This window comes from Eumetopias jubatus, unplaced genomic scaffold (assembly GCF_037043125.1).
Source record: "Eumetopias jubatus isolate StellerSeaLion01/CBP00866 unplaced genomic scaffold, mEumJub1_p1.0 scaffold_9, whole genome shotgun sequence".
Classification (NCBI taxonomy): domain Eukaryota; kingdom Metazoa; phylum Chordata; class Mammalia; order Carnivora; family Otariidae; genus Eumetopias; species Eumetopias jubatus.
In genome coordinates this window covers 2,448,546-2,469,611 of record NW_028274815.1, presented here as the reverse complement: position 1 = coordinate 2,469,611, position 21,066 = coordinate 2,448,546, and the positions used below count along the sequence as shown (strand labels likewise).

The 21,066-nt window shown below is 45.8% G+C and overlaps 1 protein-coding gene across 2 annotated transcripts in view; it reads right to left on the bottom strand.

The window, feature by feature from the left end:
- The window catches only part of TRAPPC12 (trafficking protein particle complex subunit 12), a 95,047-nt gene that overhangs the window by 53,446 nt on the left and 20,535 nt on the right, over nt 1-21,066 (bottom strand). For both annotated transcript variants that reach the window (XM_028099635.2, XM_028099636.2), the window contains 2 exons: nt 4,210-4,323; nt 3,505-3,643 (listed from right to left, as the gene is read on the bottom strand). In XM_028099635.2, coding sequence (XP_027955436.1) covers nt 3,505-3,643; nt 4,210-4,323 — 253 coding nt within the window. The remainder of the gene's footprint in view (nt 1-3,504; nt 3,644-4,209; nt 4,324-21,066) is intronic.

Here is a 21,066-nt window from a genome sequence, read left to right as displayed (position 1 = left end):
ATGTTTTGCTATGATATTCTGAATGGGTAAAAATTATGCCCGATATTTAAATAAAATATATTAAAGCTCATTCATAAAAGTTATTTGTTTATACTGTTACAGCCTCCTCTTTAAAGCACATCTTAATGACTTTCTTTGCTTACATACTACAGGCTAAAATGAAATGAATGAATCAAAATCTTACACTTATGCTTGTTACATCACAAAATGAGAAGAAAAATTAGTAAACATTCAGCATATCACTGTGGATGAATGTTAACACATTTTAGCTGAAATGTACGTATGATTTATGTCTACTTCACAATTTAAATTAGCTGCTTAATGATGCATGGCTACTATCTTCTCTTTATCCATATCCCAGTGCAATTTAATTTCAGGTGGAATCAGAAGCGTGCTTTCTTGTCTGCACGTCTTTGGGAAAATATGTCCTCAAAACTGAGGCTAAGGATGACAGGGAGTGCTGCACTTGACCCTGAAATCTCATGCATTTTACAGAAAGCTTGGTACCAGCTCCACCAAGGCGTGCTTTTGAAAGCTGGGTGAAGAGGCAGAGTCCCTGGACTCTAGGACACAGGAAGTGTCACCAAACAGGGCACACCAGCTGGTCCTGTGCTCACAGATGGAAGGGCTGGAGCAGCACTGGCCACCACAGGAACTACCTGCCTTCTCATCTCTCTCTTGTTAAATGCCCATGGTAAATGCAGAAGCAGGTGATGGATGCACATTCTGAATCTACAATTCTCATGGACCTCAATAGGAACAGAAATCGGAGCATTTGTGAAGCTGTGTGCTTTAGGGAATCCAGCAGTTCGGAGCTACTAAGAGATGGGCCTGTGTACCCAAGTTTAAGTTCTGTCCGCTGTAGATGAGACACCTGTGGACACCAGCCGCCGACCCCACAGCTGTAGGGGGCAGCCTCCTGCCGAGCAGCATGATCATCCAACAGGGCTGGGGCTGGTGGCTGCACTCCGGCTGCCATCAGGTGGGGTGGGAAGAAACATTTTGTTTTACGCTGAAGAGAAACACAGCTGTTCCTCCTCCGAAGTATGAGAATATCCTGTCCTGCCCCCCCCTTTTTTTTAAAAGATTTTATTTATTTATTTGCCAGAGAGAGAGCATGGGAGAGAGAGAGCACAAGCAGGGGGAGCGGCAGGCAGAGGGGGAAGCAGGCTTCCCGCGGAGCAGGGAGCCCGACGCGGGGCCCGATCCCAGGACCCCGGGACCATGACCTGAGCCGGAGGCAGACGCCCAACGACTGAGCCCCCCGGGCGCCCCTGTCCTGTCCTGTCTCGATTACCAAACCACCGGGCGTAATTTATCAAGCAGAAATATGCCCAAACATCCCCCTTGGGCACTGCCCTTAACCCCTCCTTGGGCACCTTTCCATCAGAGCTATCAGAAGTGGCTGCAGAGACTCAGCTCCTTCTGGGGTGGAAGTCTGCTCATCACCTTTCAGGTAAAAGGAAGGAAGCTCAAATGGCTGGAATGTGTAGATGAAAAAGGACACGGTTCATTTGCGAGCTAGAGAAGTATCCCCTGAGCGACCAGGAGAAGGCTGCACCCTCCGAACACCGTGGTCTGAATTTCTAGCGCACAGGAGGATGTGGGGCTCACCCACAGCCGGGCTCTGCCGAACGGAGCCCACCACCCCTGGGGGCTTCCTGGGGCTGGAGCGTGGGAGGAGACGCGCTTGGAGACCTGGCCGGGGCCTACGGCAGACATGGCTCCTGCGGCCGGGGCAGCACATGCGTGGGGCCCCCGACCCACTTCTTCCACCTGGGGCAGCACCAGGGGCCAGGGGTGTCCTCCCGAATGCTGCTCCCGGCGGCTCCCGGATTCCGTCTGCCCCGGCCCCAGGCCCGACAGGCCACAGGCTGGGAAGCAGTTTTACAAGTTCGGGAGGAGGGCCTGCTGTCTCCTTCCCTGACTCTGAGTCCACTCAGCCTGGCTGCTTCATCTCCACTCCGTTGAGCCAACCGGTCTGATTTCTGCCCGGCTTTAGGTACTGAAACCCACCTTTTCCATCCATTTCTCTTCTATGAGGGGTAATTTCCCTTAGTCAGAAGGAAGAAACAGGACTAATAACACCAGTGAGGCTAAAAGGTATGAAAGTACGCTGTGCTAGAAACCTCCTCCAAGTCTGGGCAAACTCGGTCACGTGGTCTGGCTCCTGTCTCACCCCATGTGGACGGTAAACCCGATGAAGGAGAAAGCTTGCTCCTTCCCTGTGTCCCCTCCACAGAAACAGGATCTGTGTATTAGGAAAAACAACACAAAAAGAAGCTGAGAAATGTGTTTTAATTCTGTCTTCTCAGTTCATGTGTTTATCTACTACTACGCATGTTAACCAAGTGAGATGCTGATGTAAGTTTTTGACAATTCTAGGCCATCATGATCTTTATTAGTAACCGGGCCTTTGTACTGTCTGGCGCTGTTACTCTTTTTTCTCCCTGACTCTGATTCTGTGTTTCCTGACAACCAGAACTTTCCTTTTTCACTCCGTGGTTACATCCCACGAATGCTGACCAGCCAATCTTACAAAGGATGGCAGTGATCTACAGCGTGTTCCTGACAAATTAAGAACAGAATACGGCAAACAGCCAACACTGTCTTCACTATGTGCTAGCCACTGTTCCCAGCAACCTGCATGTAAGACCTCGCTTGAGCTTCACGACACCCTAAAAAGAATCAGCTGTGCTGTCCTGGTAAGGATGCTGGGACACAGAGACGCCGAATCACTTGCCCAGGCCCCACATGACTAAGTGGAGGGCAGGACTTACCCGGAAGCCAGATGGTGGAGGCCGGGCCTTCAGTAACACCGCCTCTGCTGCCTCTCGGCAGAAGTCCTCCCGAAACTGTCTTACGCTCAACAGGAACATGGGATGGGTTCCAACAGATCTACAAGGTTCTCCACCAAGAAACGTTCGCTTCCCCTCAAGGCTGCTCGTGCCCTGGAAGGCTCTCTGTCCTCTGTGCTCTCCCTTCCCCAATCCTTATTTTTTGCTGACAGCTACCCCATGCTGTAGCCCAGAGTCTTCCAAATGATGGCTGGAACCCGCTGGGGGACTGCAACCAGATTTTTAAGTAAATTAAATCAGGATAGAAACCAGGAGACAATGGCATGAAGTATTGTTGCAAGAATGTTTTGTCTTTTCTCTGTGTGTATTTGCAGTAGGTCATGACGTAAGATTGTTTACACGGCAGCACAGTCAAGAAGTCTGGATAAACACCACCACCAGGTCTAATACCAAGCCTTACTGCTGTCCCCCAGCAGATGCCTGGGACAGGGTTGTCAGAGAGTGAACGGCTGTGCAGTGGGGATGTCCGGGGAAGCGTGTTTAGAAAACTGAGTGAGGTCATTCTGTAAGTCAGGGCTCACTGCTAGGCTACTCACTTGATTTTTCCAGACTGGACACATTAGGAAAACTGAGGATGCTTATTCTGTATGAAGCAAAGCAAAGCAAAATACATGCAAAGGCATAAATATGACCAGCACTGCCTTACCCCTTCGCCCAGGGTATACGTGAGGGTAGTACTCGTAATAGAGATCGGGCTGGTCCAGATTTCCAAAGGGCTCAAACTCCATCTCGGCATTCTGGAAAAGGCCCAGCTTCACCAGCAGTGCCAGCCTCACAAACCAAAGCTAAAACACAAAATACAATTGAAACATTAGAGTACCTACGAATGTCAAGTTCAGAAATTCCTACTTCCTATTAATTTGGTAGCAGAGCTTGATTTCCAGTGTATTAAAACAAAGCCTACACTCGGTTTCTTAGCGCATTTGCCTAAATACACGTTTATAAAAATGACTCTCGAGCTTAATGAAAACAATGTAAATGATTTTGTCTGATTTGGCTTAATCTGCCAATCCTTGTTGAGGAGAATGGAGAGCAGGGATGGCAGGGCTCGGTGTGGACAGAGCCACATCTGGGGCGGGCACTGAAGGGTACGGAATCGCCACGGGAGGAGGCAGAGGGGAGGCACAGAGAGGAGAGTGTAATGTGGGTGAGCAGTCAGCTCTGAGGGACCAGAGGGCCCTCTGGGTGCAGAGGCAGAGAGGGGATCTGGAAAGGAAGACTAGAGTAAACTCATGTTGACATTAAATTTGGGCTAAGAAAATCTATTTTTTGTTCTCACGTTCTTCTTAGTGGCATGAAAGGTCATGTCCCTTCCCTGTCCCCACATTATGACCAATCAAAGGGGCTGTACCTGTAAGGAGTCTGCCGTGTGGCTGGTGGGCAGCCCGCTCTTGCCGTAGCCTTGGCCGTGGGCCGTGAGAAGGCGCCCGCACAGGTCAACCGCTGCCCTCCAGTTTTTGCAGCTCTGTAAGACACAGCAGGACGCGTCACCGAAAGCACAGCCACTCCTACGCGCAGTGCCTGCCGCGCTGGGCCCAGCGCCAGCCCCTTCTGGTGAATGATGGCCAGGCCAGACAGCTGCTGGTACTGACGGCGCACTGGTCAACGGCTGCGTGTAACTGGGCAAGAAGGGTGCCAAGCGGGAGATGCAGCTTGAGACGAGCAAATCCAAAAAACATTAAAATTTAACAACTGACAGAACACAGGGAGGAGAATTCCTTTTTAAAATTTATTTTATTTCATTTAAATTCAATTAATTAACATGTAGTATACTACTAGTTTGAGGTAGAGGTCAGTGATTCATCAGTTGTATATAAATACCCAGTGCTCATTCCATCAGCTCTTATTGGAAAGCTCCCCTACCCCCGAGATTGCTTTCCTTTTTCAGCCAAATAACTTTATTTTGTAATTTTCATAAATTTAAAATCAATAACTTAATTTTATGCTATGTGCCGGATGTATTTCTTGGTATCTGTAAGAGCTGCGTGTGACAATAAAATAAGTGGTTTTGCATGCTTCACATAATCCTGTTTTACCAACATGAAAACAGACAGCTGACCCGGACGCCGGCTGATCAAGCTGGACATGCTCTGTTTATCCTTTGCCCTGATGCAACAGACAGGAGGGCCACCAGGGAAACGCATAGGAAAACGTCCTCAGAGAGAAAGCTGCAGCCTTCTAAGAAGCGAGAAGTAGATGCTCGCTGCCCATCTCCTCACCACACCGGGCAGTAACACCCTCTGCACACTGCCGACGCACCCGTTCACGTGTGTGGCCAACAAATGGCAGACCACGTCAGGCTCTTGGGGCAAAGTGGTGGATGAACACACATCCTTGCATGCACTCATCTCACAATCTAGCAAGGAAGGCAGATATGAAACAACGTATTTTCCCAAGATGAGTAAAATAATTTCGTGTGTGCTCACCGTGCTTTCTGAGCAAGAAACCATGGGAGCACATCACCTGGTGGCCAGACTTAGCCTCAGGGAATGGAAAGCTGCTGGAGCCAGACATGAAGGAGGAACAGTGGGGTTGAGAAGGGGCAGGACCCGCCGGGCCGAGGGGGAGCTGCCTGGGAGAGTCCGGAGGCGCCTCAGAGGAACGGCATTCAGTGAGGTGGCCGGCACGTGGCAGTGAGAGGGCAGGCGTGAGGGTGGGTGTCAGCAAGGAAGGCCGCAGGCCACGAGAGATCCGGACTCCTTCTGAGGGGCTGGGGAGCCACAGAGGGTTGGGCAAGGGAACGGCATGGTCCTATTTAACAGACACGGGAGCACGCCGCCCACCTCTCTCAGGTACTAACTCAGGCACGCACTGCTCATGTCGGCACCCTGCACCTGCTAGGCGGATCCTAAGTTGGGGTGAGGACCCAGAGAGCGTGGGCCTTGCTGCGGAGGGGCCTGTGAGCGGGGACCGATTCGCAGCTTCTCCTGACAGCAGCCCTGCAGGCCCCGCGAGGGGAATCCCTCGGGGCACGGGCCAAGGTAGGTGCTCTGACTTCTGGAGAATCATCCTAAGTGTGGCTAGGTATATTCTTGAATTGCAAACGTGAAAAAGTAAGAGGAAAAGTTATTCTGCCAAGTTTGAACCAATTCTATGTATATGTCTAAGCAGATCCTGTATGCAGGGGCAATTAATTATTGTTTTCCCAACTGCCTATGTCACACATGCTGGCCTTCCCTGCTGGTGGCAGGAGATCTGAGCGGAGAGCTCAGGGTGGTCTTCCCAGGAAATGACTCCAGCTGAGGATGGGTAAGAGACCCAGTGAGGAGGGCAGGAGGGGAGCTCTGTTGGGCAAAGGCCTGGTTCGTGGGCCGCGGGGATGCAGTGAGGACAAGGGCCAGTAGGGGTGGGCAGTGCAGGTGTGGACAAGGGGCAGGGAAGGCCAGGCCAGCCTCTGCAGGCTTCCAAGAGGATGGGCAATGTGTCCTGCTCACATTCTAGAAACATCAGGCCCCTCCCTGTGAGGAGGAAGCATGAACCCGAGGGGCTGAGCAGGTGTCAGCAAGCAGTCGTCCAGGCCTGGCACTGGTGGTCTTTGTGTGGTCCACAGGCTGGATTTGCCCAGCGCATGTCTACACACAGTTCTGGAGCCCAGCCTCCTTCACACGTCTGTAGCTGGTTCTGTGGTCCACGAGGGAGGTGGGCAGTCACTGCAGAACTAAGTAGCTGCCCCGAGACTGAGTGGCCCCGAGCCCAATGAGCCACCCTAGGCCTGGCCAGCATCACTTCCGGGGAGACTGAGCCGCCCCAGACCTGGCCAGCACCACATCCGGGGAGACCGTGGACAACGTCCCGTCAGTGGCTTATGACGGGCCCTCAACGAGAAAGGGTAAGAAACAGAAGTGTCTACAGCAACTTGACAGGGTGTTTGATGTCAAATGCAATAATGATAAAAAGTGGACGTGTACATGTTTTTCATATGCTAATTTAGATTGAATTTTACAGAAGTTTCAGTCTGCTAAAGATTGAACAGTTAAAGGAAAGCACCCGTCCCTTCCATGCCAAGCTTGAAAAGCATGGTTGCAGGCCACCTGTACCTGTGGCGGGGGGAGGGTGCAGACACAGCAGAGGGACAAGGCCGGGTGACAATCTGATGTGGGGAGAGCATGGGGAGCAAGGCTGCAGGATGGATCTGAGAGTCTGACACGCAGCCGGGGGGCAGCAGCGGTGGTGCGGGTCTCGGAGACAGGGAAGGCTGGAAAGGGTCAGAGATCGGAAGCTGCAATTTGATTCCCCAAGGCTGAATTTGAGGGGCCTTTGAGACATTCAAGAGGAAAAGAAAAAGCAGCTACTGCCGTGTGTGTGGGTCTGACATTTGGGAGAGAGGTGTGCCTGGGGCAGTGTGGGGTACTCTGCAGAAGGAGGGTGTGGGTCAGATGGGGGTCAGACCCTGAGGATGTACAACATGGGTGGCTGGGGAGGGGGAGGGCCGAGTGTGCGGGGGAGGGTGTGCAGAGCAGGGAGGGGACAGTGCTCAGGGCCGCCGAGGAGGCAGGCACAGGGACACCAGAATCATGGGCAGCTGAGAGCTGGTCTGATGGGGAGATGGGATGGGAAGTCAGACGGAATGAAACAGGTGGAAAATGAGGAGGGGAGCAGTGAGCCGGGTGACCCTGTGAGGTCTGAGTCACCGGGCTAATGGTGGTGGTGGTGAGCGGGGAGAGAACAGGTGCTTCTTCTGTGTCTGCTTTGAACCAAATGCTCCCGTGTGAGAGAAAGCAAGAGAGGATCTCGTTGGAGAAATGCTGACTGCACGTTAGAAAGAAAGGACCATCAATAGCACAAGGCTCCAGGAGTCAGGCAAGGATTCTGGCATCGGGGGAGGGCGCTTCTGTCCAACGGCCTCCAGGTCTGCTCTAAGCTGGGGCGGGGGGCCACTCCTCCAACTCCAGCCAGGAGTGGGGGTCGGGGTGGGGGTTTGAAAGAAGCAAAGACAGTCTAAAAAGGTACTGGGAGCCAGAGAAGCCTAGAAGGTCCCTGGGAAGCAGGCGGTGGTGTTTAGTGTCATGATGAGCACTAAGCTTGGATGCGGGACTTCTGCAGCAGGCCCAGTGACCCGGCCAGGCCACCTGTGTGGACTCGACGTCACCGGGTGAGGGTAAAGGTTGGGAGAGAAGACAAGCAGGCAGACCCCCTTTAGCTCCAACTGCCCATGTGACCCCTGTGACTTACCCAGGCCTCAGTCACGCCCTTGTGACGTCAGCTGGCCACCCTGAAGGTGGAAATGAGGGTACACTCTGTGGGGAAGCTGGAGCCACTCCCCCCCCATGACCTCTTCCCCTAGTCAGCAGTCCGTGCTCACACCTGTTCCACCTGTCCATCCTGCTCTCCTCCAGCTAGGAAGGGCTGCAAAGATGACCACCCTATGACCTGGCTCAGACCCGAGCTTCGCGACACCTCTCCTGCCCACGGGGAGCTCTCCTCCTCTTAATTTTCTGGCACACACATTCCTGGGGGGCTACAGCCCCCCAAGGGGATGGAATTTGGTTCTTGGATAACAATGATTAATGGCCCTCCAAAGATTAACCCTACCCAACAAAATCTTATTCCTTAGTATTTTACTTCATCTGGGGCTGAGGGAGGTGAGCAATTAGGAAACAAGGTGGAAAAAAGCTTCTCGGGGGACTGACGATGAGGAAAGGGTTAAGAAACACTCTGAGGTACAGTCTGTCTCATCCGTTCTACATGGGCATCAAGGACAACCTGCTGTTCCACATTAATGTTAACTGTGGCAGGGTCCTGTCTCCCTCTGGGTGAGCTCCAGGGGCCATGGCCTTGTCGAGGGCATGCTTTTTAACTTCTAAAAGTACTTCTTCAGCATTGTACCTACCATGTACATGTGTTCAAAAAATGGTGAAATAGTAAATTCACAGAACTACAAAAAAGTCATAAAAAACCCAACACTAATAACGAAAGAGATGGAAATGATAACTGTGATCACTATTAGTGATTGATTTTTATTAGCCAAAAAAAAAAAATAGCAGCAAATGCAATTGTTAGCCTAAGAAATGAGAGAGAATAATTTTTAAAGAAGATATAAGTCAGGGCCTACAAGGAGACACTAAAGCAAGGGTGTCTGCATACTGCTGGTAAATGTACACAGGTGTAGCCCTTCTGAAAAATAATACGTTAGTAGCCTCACAGCTGCCCATAGTCTGACCTGCTGATTGTTCTCTCAGCATTGGTGCTAAAGAAACAACCACATATGTAGAAAAGACTTCTGTACAAGGTGGCCCATCCCAAGGTTATTTATAATAGTATCAGATTATGCAATAAAAATATTTGTAAATCGGACACTTTAATATCAGCAATGCTTAAGATATGTTAAAAAGATACAAAATCATAAACAGGTATAATATGAAGTTTTGTCTAGTATATGTACAAATACATATGTATTCATATTCACATGCAGACATACTATATACACACAGAGACACTAAAATGTTAACAGATGGTGGTTATACAATTTTTCTGAATTAAGAACAATGCTATTTGTAAAAGGAGGGAAGAGGGGTTTGTGAATGACAGGACAGGCCGCACCAAGGGGCATGACGCACTTGCAGACGAGGCCACCATGTCGTGGCCATCTAGAAATGGATGGTGTGTCCATCCACCTCCATCCCACACAAAGGGGACACCCATATGCCATCGATAACCGTGAACAGCGCTTCATGCAGGAACCAAATTAATGCTTGTTGAAATATTTTTTTAAAAAAATCAAGTATGTCAGTATAAGTTATGAAGTATGGCTGCTAAAGCATGAGGAAAGAGGTTCTGCCCTGGGTTGGGGGGGGTTTAGCTGTAGTAGAAGGAGCTGCTTGACACGGTACCACCCCCAGTGAGCTCCAGTGTGATCTCTTTGACAGACCTCAAAGACACCCAGAATCTGTGTGCGTGCAAAAATATATAAATGAGAAAATCTGATTATGGATATTTATATATTTTTGAAACATTTATTACAGCAAAGACTCCTATCTTATTTTATGTCTATTATGTACAGATAACCACCACTAATAAAACATTTAAATGTGTACTAAAACTATTTGCAAGTACTCTGTGAATTTGAAGTGCTCCATAAATGATAAAAAATAATAAAATGTATCATATAAAAAGCCTCAGCTCTTGCTATGATTTCATATATTAAGATATGTTTTCTATATCCCAAACTGGATCACAACTATTAAAAATGAAGCCCAAACCTATCATCTTAATTATTCATTTTTCAGTAAATGGAAATCTTTTAAAAAGTGGCTCCTTTCCTAACTGTGAAGAGGAAGCAGAATGTTTATGTTCCTCTTATCGCTTCTCCCCACATGATTCTCCCACAGGTAAGTGAGTACAGAAGATGGACGTGGACAGATGCCACTCCTGAGCGGCTCAGTACTGGGCTAGCCCACCTTCTGATGAATACTGATGGTCTATAAACGACATGAAACATTTCAACAACCTTACACTAACCTGACAGCCAATTTTCCAGGAGTCAGAATGACCTAATTCCTCAAGACGATTTAACAGCATGGGGCAGGGGATGTGGGATGCGGGCGCCTCCCTGCCCTTCTTGGCACCTGTTTGAGAACAAGGAGCCTGGGAGACAGGAAAGGGCCAGAAGGGACCCGAACCTATGCTATAGGCTCACTGGGGTTCGGGACCAGCGGTGACTCAGCATGACTCCTTTAAAGACTAAGTTAGATTTGGATTATCTTCTGGTTTTAGAGTCATACATGATAGTCTAAGATTTTCCTCATATCACAATTTAAAAAGAAAAAAAAGGGGGGGGAAGAACACAAAGAAGTTGTTAGACAAGTTTACCATTTACCATTCACATTTCCCAAGTAATTTTTTTTCCCTGATAAGAGAATACAAAGTATTTCTTTGTGTATATTCAAGTTTACTTTGATATTTCAAAAAGATTTCCAGGGGCACCTGAGTGGCTCAGCTGGCTGAGCGTGTGCCTTCGGCTCAGGTCGTGATCTCAGGGTCCTGGGATTGAGCCCCGCCGTCGGGCTCCCTGCTCCCCACTCCCTCCCCACCCCTGCTCCTGCTTCCCACCCCTGCTCCTGCTTCCCACCTCCTCAAATAAATAATTTTTTTAAAGATTTTATTTATTTATTTGACAGAGAGAGAGAGACAGTGAGACAGGGAACACAAGCAGGGGGAGGGGGAGAGGGAGAAGCAGGCTTCGCATGGAGCAGGGAGCCCGATGTGGGGCTCGATCCCAGGACCCTGGGATCATGACCTGAGCCGAAGGCAGACGCTTAACGACTGAGCCACCCAGGTGCCTCAAATAAATAAATAATCTTAAAAAAACAAAACCAAAACAAAAATATTTCCAGATAGGAATATTTTTGTTCACACCAAGTCGGGTCAACAAAGCCCATAACTACCTTATCCACCAGGAGCCTGGCAGCAATGGGAGGCCCCTGATGGCTCCCAGAGGTTCCTGAAGAGTTTGGAGAGGGGCTATCTGCACAGGTGTGGGCAAGGCGAGGACGACCTCGAAGGGATGGAGACACATCTAGGGCTAAGGAACAGAGGGCCACCCAGGCAGGAGGTGACTGGTCTGAAGGAGAGCTGAGGCCACAGGAGGATGCCCCGCCTGGAGGGAGCTCTCCCTGCTCATTCTTCCCTGGAGAGCAGGGGAGCAGGGCAGGGAGGGCGGGCAGGCACCAGATGAGCCCCGACACGTCAGATCTTGCTGCCAAAAATAACTAGGTTTTCTGGGCTCCCCTGGATTGCCAAGCTGCAGGCTGTTTTCAAGCATTAACACAAGTTGGTACATTGTAACAGCCCTTGCAGGTTGCTCTGATTGCTCAACCTGTTTTGGAAATTTACAGATACTGATGAATGTGACTCTCCTGCATGTATTTCAACTGTTCAAAGGATTTAACTGTGTAACATAACTTTCTTTTTCTTGCTCAATGCTAAGGTTTTCCAATAAAATTTTTGGCTAATACAAACAATACAGCAACAAACATTCTTGAGCATGTCCTTTCATGCACCCACTGGTACGAGAGTTGTTCTAACGTATGGGACTGGAGGTGGAAATGCTGGGTGGCAGGTGGTGCAGAGAAGGTAGTCCGGCTCAGCTCGCTCTCCCAGGACACCTGGGCTACCATGTTCATGTGGCTGAAATGCACCACACTGTTGTTTTATTTACATTTCTGTCACTCCCACTGAGGATAAGCACTGTTTCCATGTTTGTGGGCTATTTGGTTTCTGTGAATGACCTCTTCATATCATTGGCCTATTTTTCTATTGGGCTCTTTTGTTTCTTACTCATTGTTGGAAGGTATTAATGTGTATTAATGCTCGCTTTAAAAAAAATATTTTATTTATTTATTTCAGAGAGAGAGGGAGAGCGAGCATGAGCAGGGGGAGGCGCAGAAGGAGAAGCAGACTCCCCGCTGAGCAGGGAGCTGGATCCTGTAATTGATTCCAGGACTTTGAGATCATGACCCGAGCCGAAGGCAGACGCTCCATTGACTGAGCCACCCAGATGCCCCTATGGCTCACTTTTTAATGGTGTTTATAGTACTTTTGTTGAATACAAGTTTCAAGTTTTAAAGTAGTCAAATTTGTTCATTTCTCCCTGAAAGGTTTAAGAAATGCTTTTTTACCTTGAGTCATTAAGAGTTTATTCTATTTTCTGGAATTTAAAAAAATTTGTTTTAATTTACTTGGTATTTATTTTTGTGTGTGCTAAGAGATAGAGATTTTTTTTTAACTCTTCCCACTTGAAGATCCCCTTAATTCTCCACCACCGTTGATTAGTTCTTCCCTAGTGACCTGTAACGTCGCTCCTTCCGCGTGAGTACGCGCCGCGGGCCGTCCTGTCCCACTGGGAACCCTATGCCCTTGCCATTTCCCCGATCCGCCTTTGGCCCCCAACCGGCTACCATGGCAGGTACGTGGTTCCCATGCAAGTGTCACTCTTCCTCGGGGTCTGCCCCTGCACGAGCTTCATGCAGAAGGCCTGGGGACATTTCCCTGTTCATGCACGCCAAGCGTGCGCATGCGGGCGGGTGTGTGTGCCCGCGGTTTATTTCTCCAGCCTGCGAAGGGCACAGCCTTCAGCTTTCTGATGTTCTTTTTTGTTCTTCGGACTTGCCCGAGTGGTGACACGGACCTAGCAGGGCCGGGGCCTCTCTGTTAACAGAAACGGGCTGGGGGAGACAGGGCTGGCCTGTACCCGCCCCTCCCTCCGGTATCCTGCACAGCTCTGGGCCGTGGGACTGGTAAGCCAGGGAGGAGGTCTGAGGGAGGGGACGAAGGAGACTCTTTAAAGGACAGGCCAGGACGACCCAACACAGTGTTGAGTTCTAACGGCTGGTAGTCCCTTCCTTCAGAACAGTGGGCCCTCACCTCAGCAACCTGTGAGCCAGAGCTGTTGATTACATGCTGCCTATTTGAAATTATAATTATATATTTTCTCAGAGTGCTTTTTGCTATTTTTATCCCATTGTTTCCCACCTTCTACTCCCCTTCCATGTGATCATGCACCATTTTGATATTAGATGTCAGAAGTATTTGGTGAAGAAATTATTTTTATAAATACAATATAAAGCATACCCTGTAAAACTTTAAGCTCTGTAGAGAAAAATCTTATGAAAATCTCATAATTACTGTAAATGGCATGTAGAACTCTGATAATAAAGTTAGTTTGGGATGGGGAAAAGATCTAAACTTAAATAAATGTTACTTTTTTTTACACTAGAAAATAAGATACAACTATTTGAAAAACTGAACACAGGCATTCAACGACTTCCAAAAGATGAGAAAAATAGTCCAATAAAAGTCACTCAAGTAACCAAGAGTATGTATATAACTTTTCCCCATCTACGACTCAAAAGGAATCATTAACTCTATATATGATACCATTAAAGTGATTAAAATGTCCTTCTCCACAGGCTGTGACATTCATTTCCCTGTAAATTACAAACTAGAATGTGCTGACATTACTTAGGAAAATACATTTCAAAACTCTTTCCTAATCTTAAAGAGGACAGGAATTATTTTAGGACATAATTAAAATACCAGGGCAAGGTAATATTTTAATAAATACATTTTCCACCTTAAGTAGGTCTCCTTGTCAGGACTCTAATAAAATCTCTCCTGGCATTATGTATTTTCAATGTACAAAAAAAACTCCAAACCACAGTATGTATTTATTAACACTACGAATAATCAAAGAAGGTAAAAAGATTACCTGTGGAACAAATTAGTTACAGGGACTGTGTGTGGCTTTGTGTGTACTTTTTAAACTGGTTATTACAGGGGTGCCTGGGTGGCTCAGTTGAAAGACTGCGACCCTTGATCTTGGAGTCCTGAGTTCGAGCCCAACATGTGGAGCAGAGTTTACTTAAAAAAATAAAAATCAACTGGTCACTACAAAGTGACCCTCCAGTGCAGGCTACCCTCCTGATGACATATCACAGCAGCCGCTTCAAGGTCAAACCAAGGCAATGACAAGAATCCTCCCGACAACGTACGAGCCTACTCATGTGACGAGCGTCACAGGTCCATGGAAATGCTCACCTCTTAAGACTTATCACTTCATTAACGATAAAGTATACGGATATTTAAAAACTAGTTGCTTCCCATCGCTTTTATTTATTTTTTTAAATATTTTATTTATTTATTTGACAGAGAGAGATAATGAGAGCAGGAACACAAGCAGGGGGAATGGGAGAGGGAGAAGCAAGCCTCCTGCCGAGCAGGGAGCCTGATGTGGGACTTGATCCCAGGACCCCGGGATCATGACCTGAGCCAAAGGCAGACGCTTAACAACTGAGCCACCCAGGCACCCTCCCATTGCTTTTAGAAACAAGACTATCGCGTTAAAAAGGGACTGAGCGATAGGGAGGAGCAAGATGGCGGAGGAGTAGGGACCTAAATTTTGTTTGGTCCCAGGAATTCAGCTAGATAGGTATCAAACCAATCTGAACACCTACAAACTCAACAGGAGATCGAAGCAAAGAATAGCAGCAACTCCATGAACAGAAAAGCAACCACTTTCTGGAAGTGTATATTTTTCTGGGGTCGTTGTTTACCCTTTTAGCATTTTGTTCTCTCATTCATCTATTCTTCTCTGGACAAAATGACAAGACGGAAAAACTCACCTCAAAAAAAAGAACAAGAGGCAGTACTGACAGCCAGGGACCTAATCAATACAAACATTAGTAAGATGTTTGAACTAGAGTTCAGAATAACGATTATAAAGATACTAGCTGGGGTTGAAAAAAGCAGGGAAGTTATTAGAGAAACCCTTTCTGGAGAAATAAAAGAATTAAAATCTAACCAAGTCGAAATCAAAAGGGCTATTAATGAGGTGCAATAAAAAATGGAGGCTCCAACTGCTAGGATAAATGAGACAGAAGAGAGAATTAGAAGAACAAATGATGGAGAATAAAGAAGCTGAGAAAAAGAGAGATAAATAACTACTGGATCACAAGGGCAGAATTCGAGAGATAAGCGATACGATAAGATGAAACAACATTAGAATAATTGGGATCCCAGAAGAAGAAGAAAGAGAGAGGGGCAGAAGGTATATTGGAGCAAATTATAGCAGAGAACTTCCCTAATTTGGGGAAGGAAACAGGCATCAAAATCCAGGAGGCACAGAGAACCCCCCTCAAAATCAATAAAACTAGGTCAACACCGCGACATCTAATAGTAAAACTTACGAGTCTCAGAGACAAAGAGAAAATCTTGAAAGCAGCTTGGGAGAAGAGATATGTAACCTACAATGGTAGAAACATTAGATTGCCAAAAGACCTATCCACAGAGACCTGGAGGCCAGAAAGGACTGGCATGATATCTTCAGAGCACTAAATGAGAAAAATATGCAGCCAAGAATACTATATCCAGTCAGGCTGTCATTGAAAATTGAAGGAGAGATAAAAAGCTTCCAGGACAAACAAAAACAAAGAATTTGCAAACACCAAACCAGCCTGACAAGAAATATTGAAAGGGGTCCTCTAAGCAAAGAGAGAGCCTAAAAGTAACATAGACCAGAAAGGAACAGAGACAATATACAGTAACAGTCAACTTACAGGCAATACAATGGTACTAAATTCATACCTTTCAATAGTTACCCTGAATGTAAATGGGCTCAATGCCCCAATCAAAAGACACAGGCTATCAGAATGGATTAAAAAACAAGACCCATCCATATGCTGCCTGCAAGAGACTCATTTTAGACCTAAAGACACCCTCAGATTGAAAGTGGGGGGTGGAAAACAATTTACCATGCTAATGGACACCAAAAGAAAGCAGGGGTGGCAATCCTTCTATCAGACAAACTAGATTTTAAAACAAAGACTGTAATAAGAGATGAGGAAGGACACTATATCCTACTTAAAGGGTCTATCCAACAAGAAGATCTAACAGTTGTAAATATCTATGCCCCTAACATGGGAGCAGCCAGTTATATAAGCCAATTAATAACAAATTCAAAGAAACACATAGACAACGATACAATAACAGTAGGGAACTTTAACACCCTCCCTCACTGAAATGAACAGATCATCTAAGCAAAAGATCAACAAGGAAATAAAGGCTTTAAATGACACACTGGACCAAATGGACTTCACAGACATATTCAGAACATTCCATCCCAAAGCAACGGAATACACATTCTTCTCTAGTGCCCATGGAACATTCTCCAGAATAGATCACATCCTAGGTCACAAATCAGGTCTCAACTGGTACCAAAAGACTTGGATCATTCCCTGCATATTTTCGGACCACAATGCTTTGAAACTAGAACTCAATCACAAGAGGAAAGTCGGAAAGAACTCAAATACATGGAGGCTAAAGAGCATCCTACTAAAGAATGAATGGGTCAACCAGGAAATTAAAGAAGAATTAGAAAAATTCATGGAAACCAATGAAAATGAAAACACAACTGTTTAAAATCTTTGGGATGCAACAAAGGAGGTCCTAAGAGGGAAGTATATAGCAATATCAACCTTTCTCAAGAAACAAGGAAGGTCTCAAATACACAACCTAACGTTATACCTAAAGGAGCTGGAGAAAAAACAGCAAATAAAGCCCAAACCCAGCAGAAGAGAAATAATAAAGATGAGAGCAGAAATCAATGAAAATAGAAGCCAAAAGAACAGCAGAACAGATCAATGAAACTAGGAGCTGGTTCTTTGAAAGAATTAATAAGATTGATAAACCCCTGGCGACACTTATCAAAAAGAAAAACGACCCAAATAAATAAAATCATGAATGAAAGAGGAGAGATCACAACCAACACCAAGAAATACAAACAATTATAAGAACGTATTATGAGCAACTCTATGCCAGCAAATCAGATAACCTGGAAGAAATGGGTGCATTCCTAGAGATGTATCAACTACCAAAACTGAACCAGGAAGAAATAGAAAACCTGAACAGACCTATAAGCACTAAGGAAATTGAAGCAGTCATCAAAAATCTCCCAACAAACAAGAGCCCAGGGCCAGATGGCTTCCCAGGGGAATTCTACCAAACATTTCAAGAAGAATTAATACCTATTCTCCTGAAACTGTTCCAAAAAATAGAAATGGAAGGAAAACTTCCAAACTCATTTTATGAGGCCAGCATTACCTTGATCCCAAAACCAGACAAAGACCCCATCAAAAAGGAGAATTACAGACCAATATTCCTGATGAACATGGATGCAAAAATTCTCACCAAAATACTAGCCAATAGGATCCAATAGTACATTAAAAGGATTATTCACCACGACCAAGGGGGATTTATTCCTGGGCTGCAAGGATGGTTCAACATCCACAAATCAATCCATGTGATACAATACATTAATAAAAGAAAGTACAAGAATCATATGATCCTCTCAATAGATGAGGAAAAGCATTTGACAAAGTACAGAATCCTTTCTTGATTAAAACTCTTAAGCGTGTAGGGATAGAGGGTACATACCTCAATATCATAAAAGCCATCTATGAAAAACCCACAGCGAATATCATTCTCAATGGGGAAAAACTGAGAGCTTGTCCCTTAAGGTCAGGAACACGGCAGGGATATCCACTATCACCACTGCTATTCAACATAGTATTAGAAGTCCTAGTCACAGGAATCAGACAACAGAGAGAAATAAAAGGCATCCGAATTGGCAAAGAAGAAGTCAAACTCTCACTCTTTGCAGATGATATGATGCTTTATGTGGAAAACCCAAAAGACTCCACCCCAAAACTGCTAGAACTCATTGAGGAATTCAGTAAAGGGGCAGGATATAAAATCAACGCACAGAAATCAGTGGCATTCCTGTATACCAACAACAAGACAGAAGGAGAAATTAAGGAGTCGATCCCATTTACAATTGCACCCAAAACCATAAGATACCTAGGAATAAATCTAACCAAAGAGGCAAAGGATCTCTACTCAGAAAACTATAAAATACTCATGAAAGAAATTGAGGAAGACACAAAGAAATGCAAAACGTTTCATGCTCATGGATTGGAAGAACAAATATTGTGAAGATGTCAATGCTACCTAGAGCAATCTACACATTTATGCAATCCCTATCAAAATACCATCCACTTTTTTCAAAGAAATGGAACAAATAATCCTAAAATTTGTATGGAACCAGAAAAGACCCCGAATAACCAGAGGAATGTTGAAAAAGACAAGCAAAGCTGGTGGCATCACAATTCCAGACTTCAAGCTCTACTACAAAGCTGTCATCATCAAGACAGTATGGTACTGGCACAAAAACAGACACATAGATCAATGGAACAGAATAAAGAGCCTAGAAATGGACCCTGAACTCTATGGTCAACTCATCTTCAACAAAGCAGGAAAGAATGTTCAATGGAAAAAAGACTGTCTCTTTAACAAATGGTGTTGGGAAAACTGGACAGCCACATGCAGAAGAATGAAACTGGACCATTTCCTTACACCACACACAAAAATAGACTCAAAATGTATGAAAGACCTCAATGTGAGACAGGAATCTGTCCAAATCCTCGAGGAAAACACAGGCAGCACTCTTTGTGACCTCAGCCACAGCAACTTCTGGCTAGACACATCTCCAAAGGCAAGAGAAACAAAGGCGAAAATGAAGTATTGGGACTTCATCAAGATAAAAAGCTTCTGCACAGCAAAGGAAACAGTCAACAAAACCAAAAGGCAACCGACAGAATGGGAGAAGATATTTGCAAATGACATATCAGATAAATGGCTTAGTATCCAAAATCTATAAAGAACTTCTTAAACTCAACACCCAAAGAACAAATAATCCAATCAAGAAATGGGCAGAAGACATGAACAGACATTTCTGCAAAGAAGATACCCACAAAGTCAACAGACCCATGAAAAAGTGCTCAACATCACTTGGCATTAGGGAAATCCCAATCAAAACCTCAAATGAGATACCACCTCACACCAGTCAGAATGGCTAAAATTAACAATTCAGGAAATGACAGATATTGGTGGGGATGTGGAGAAAAGGAAACCCTCCTATACTGTTGGTGGGAATGCAAGCTGGGGCAGCCACCGTGGAAAACAGTATGGAGGGTTCTCAAAAAGTTGAGAATAGACCTACCCTACAACCCAGCAATTGCACTACTGGGTATTTACCCCAAAGATACATATGTAGTGATCCAAAGGGGTATGTGCACCCTAATGTTTATAGCAGCAATGTCCACAATAGCCAAACTATGGAAAGAGCCAAGATGTCCATCAACAGATGAATGGATAAAGACGATGTGGTATATATATATACAATGGAATACTGTGCAGCTATCAAAAACCCCTGAAATCTTGCCATTTGCAACGATGTCGATGGAACTAGAGGGTATTACGCTAAGCGCAATAAGTCAATCACAGAAGGACAAGTATCGTATGATCTCACTGATATGAGGAATTTGAGAAACAAGACAGAGGACCATAAGGGAAGGGAGGAAAAAAATGAAACAAGATGAAACCAGAGAGGGAGACAAACCATAAGAGACTCTTAATCTCAGGAAACAAACTGAGGGTTGCCGGAGTGGTGGGGGGTGGGAGGGATGGGGTGGCTGGGTGATGGACACTGGGGAGGGTATGTGCTATGGTGAGCGCTGTCAATTCTGTAAGACTGATGAATCATAGACCTGTACCTCTGAAACAAATAATACATTATACGTTAAAAAGAAAAAAAAGGTAGTAGGAAGGGAAAAATGAAGCGGGGGAAATCGGAGTGGGAGACGAACAATGAGAGATGATGGACTCTGAGAAACATACTGAGGGTTTTAGAGGGCAGGGGGGTGGAGGGGATGGGTTTGCCCGGTGATGGGTATTAAGGAGGGCACGTATTGAATGGAGCACTGGGTGTTATATGCAAACAATGAATCATGGAACACTACATCAAAAACTAATGATGTGAAAATAGAGCTACCATAAGACCCAGCAATTGCACTACTGGGTATTTACCCCAAAATACAAATGCAGGGATCCAAAGGGGTACGTGCACCCCGAAGTTTATAGCAGCAATGTCCACAATAGCCAAACTGTGGAAAGAGCCAAGATGTCCATTGACAAATGAATCATAAAGAAGGTGTGGTATATATATATACAATGGAATATTATGCAGCCATCAAATGGAATGAGATCTTGCCATTTGCAACGACGTGGATGGAACTGGAGGGTGTTATGCTGAGCGAAGTAAGTCAGTCAGAGAAAGACATGTATCATACGACCTCACTGATATGAGGAATTCTTAATCTCAGGAAACAAACTGAGTGTTGCTGGAGTGGTGGGGGGTGGGAGGGATGGGGTGGCTGGGTGATAGACATTGGGGAGGGTATGTGCTATGGCGAGAGCTGTGAATTGTGCAAGACTGTTGAATCACAGATCTGTACCTCTGAAACAAGTAATACATTATATGTTAAAAAAGAAGAAGAAGAAGATAGCAGGAAGGGAAAAATGAAGTGGGGAAAATCAGAGGAGGAGATGAACCCTGAGAGACTATGGATTCTGAAAAACAAACTGAGGGTTCTAGAGGGGAGGGGGTGGGGGGATGGGTTAGCCTGGTGATGGGTATTAAAGAGGGCACGTTCTGCATGGAGCACTGGGTGTTAAACGCAAACAATGAATCATGGAACACGACATCAAAAACTAATGATGTACTGTATGGTGACTAACATAACATAATAAAATTAAATTAAAAAAAAGGGACTGCGTGTTGTGTCAATTGGTTGCAGCGTTTTTCATCTATGTGCTC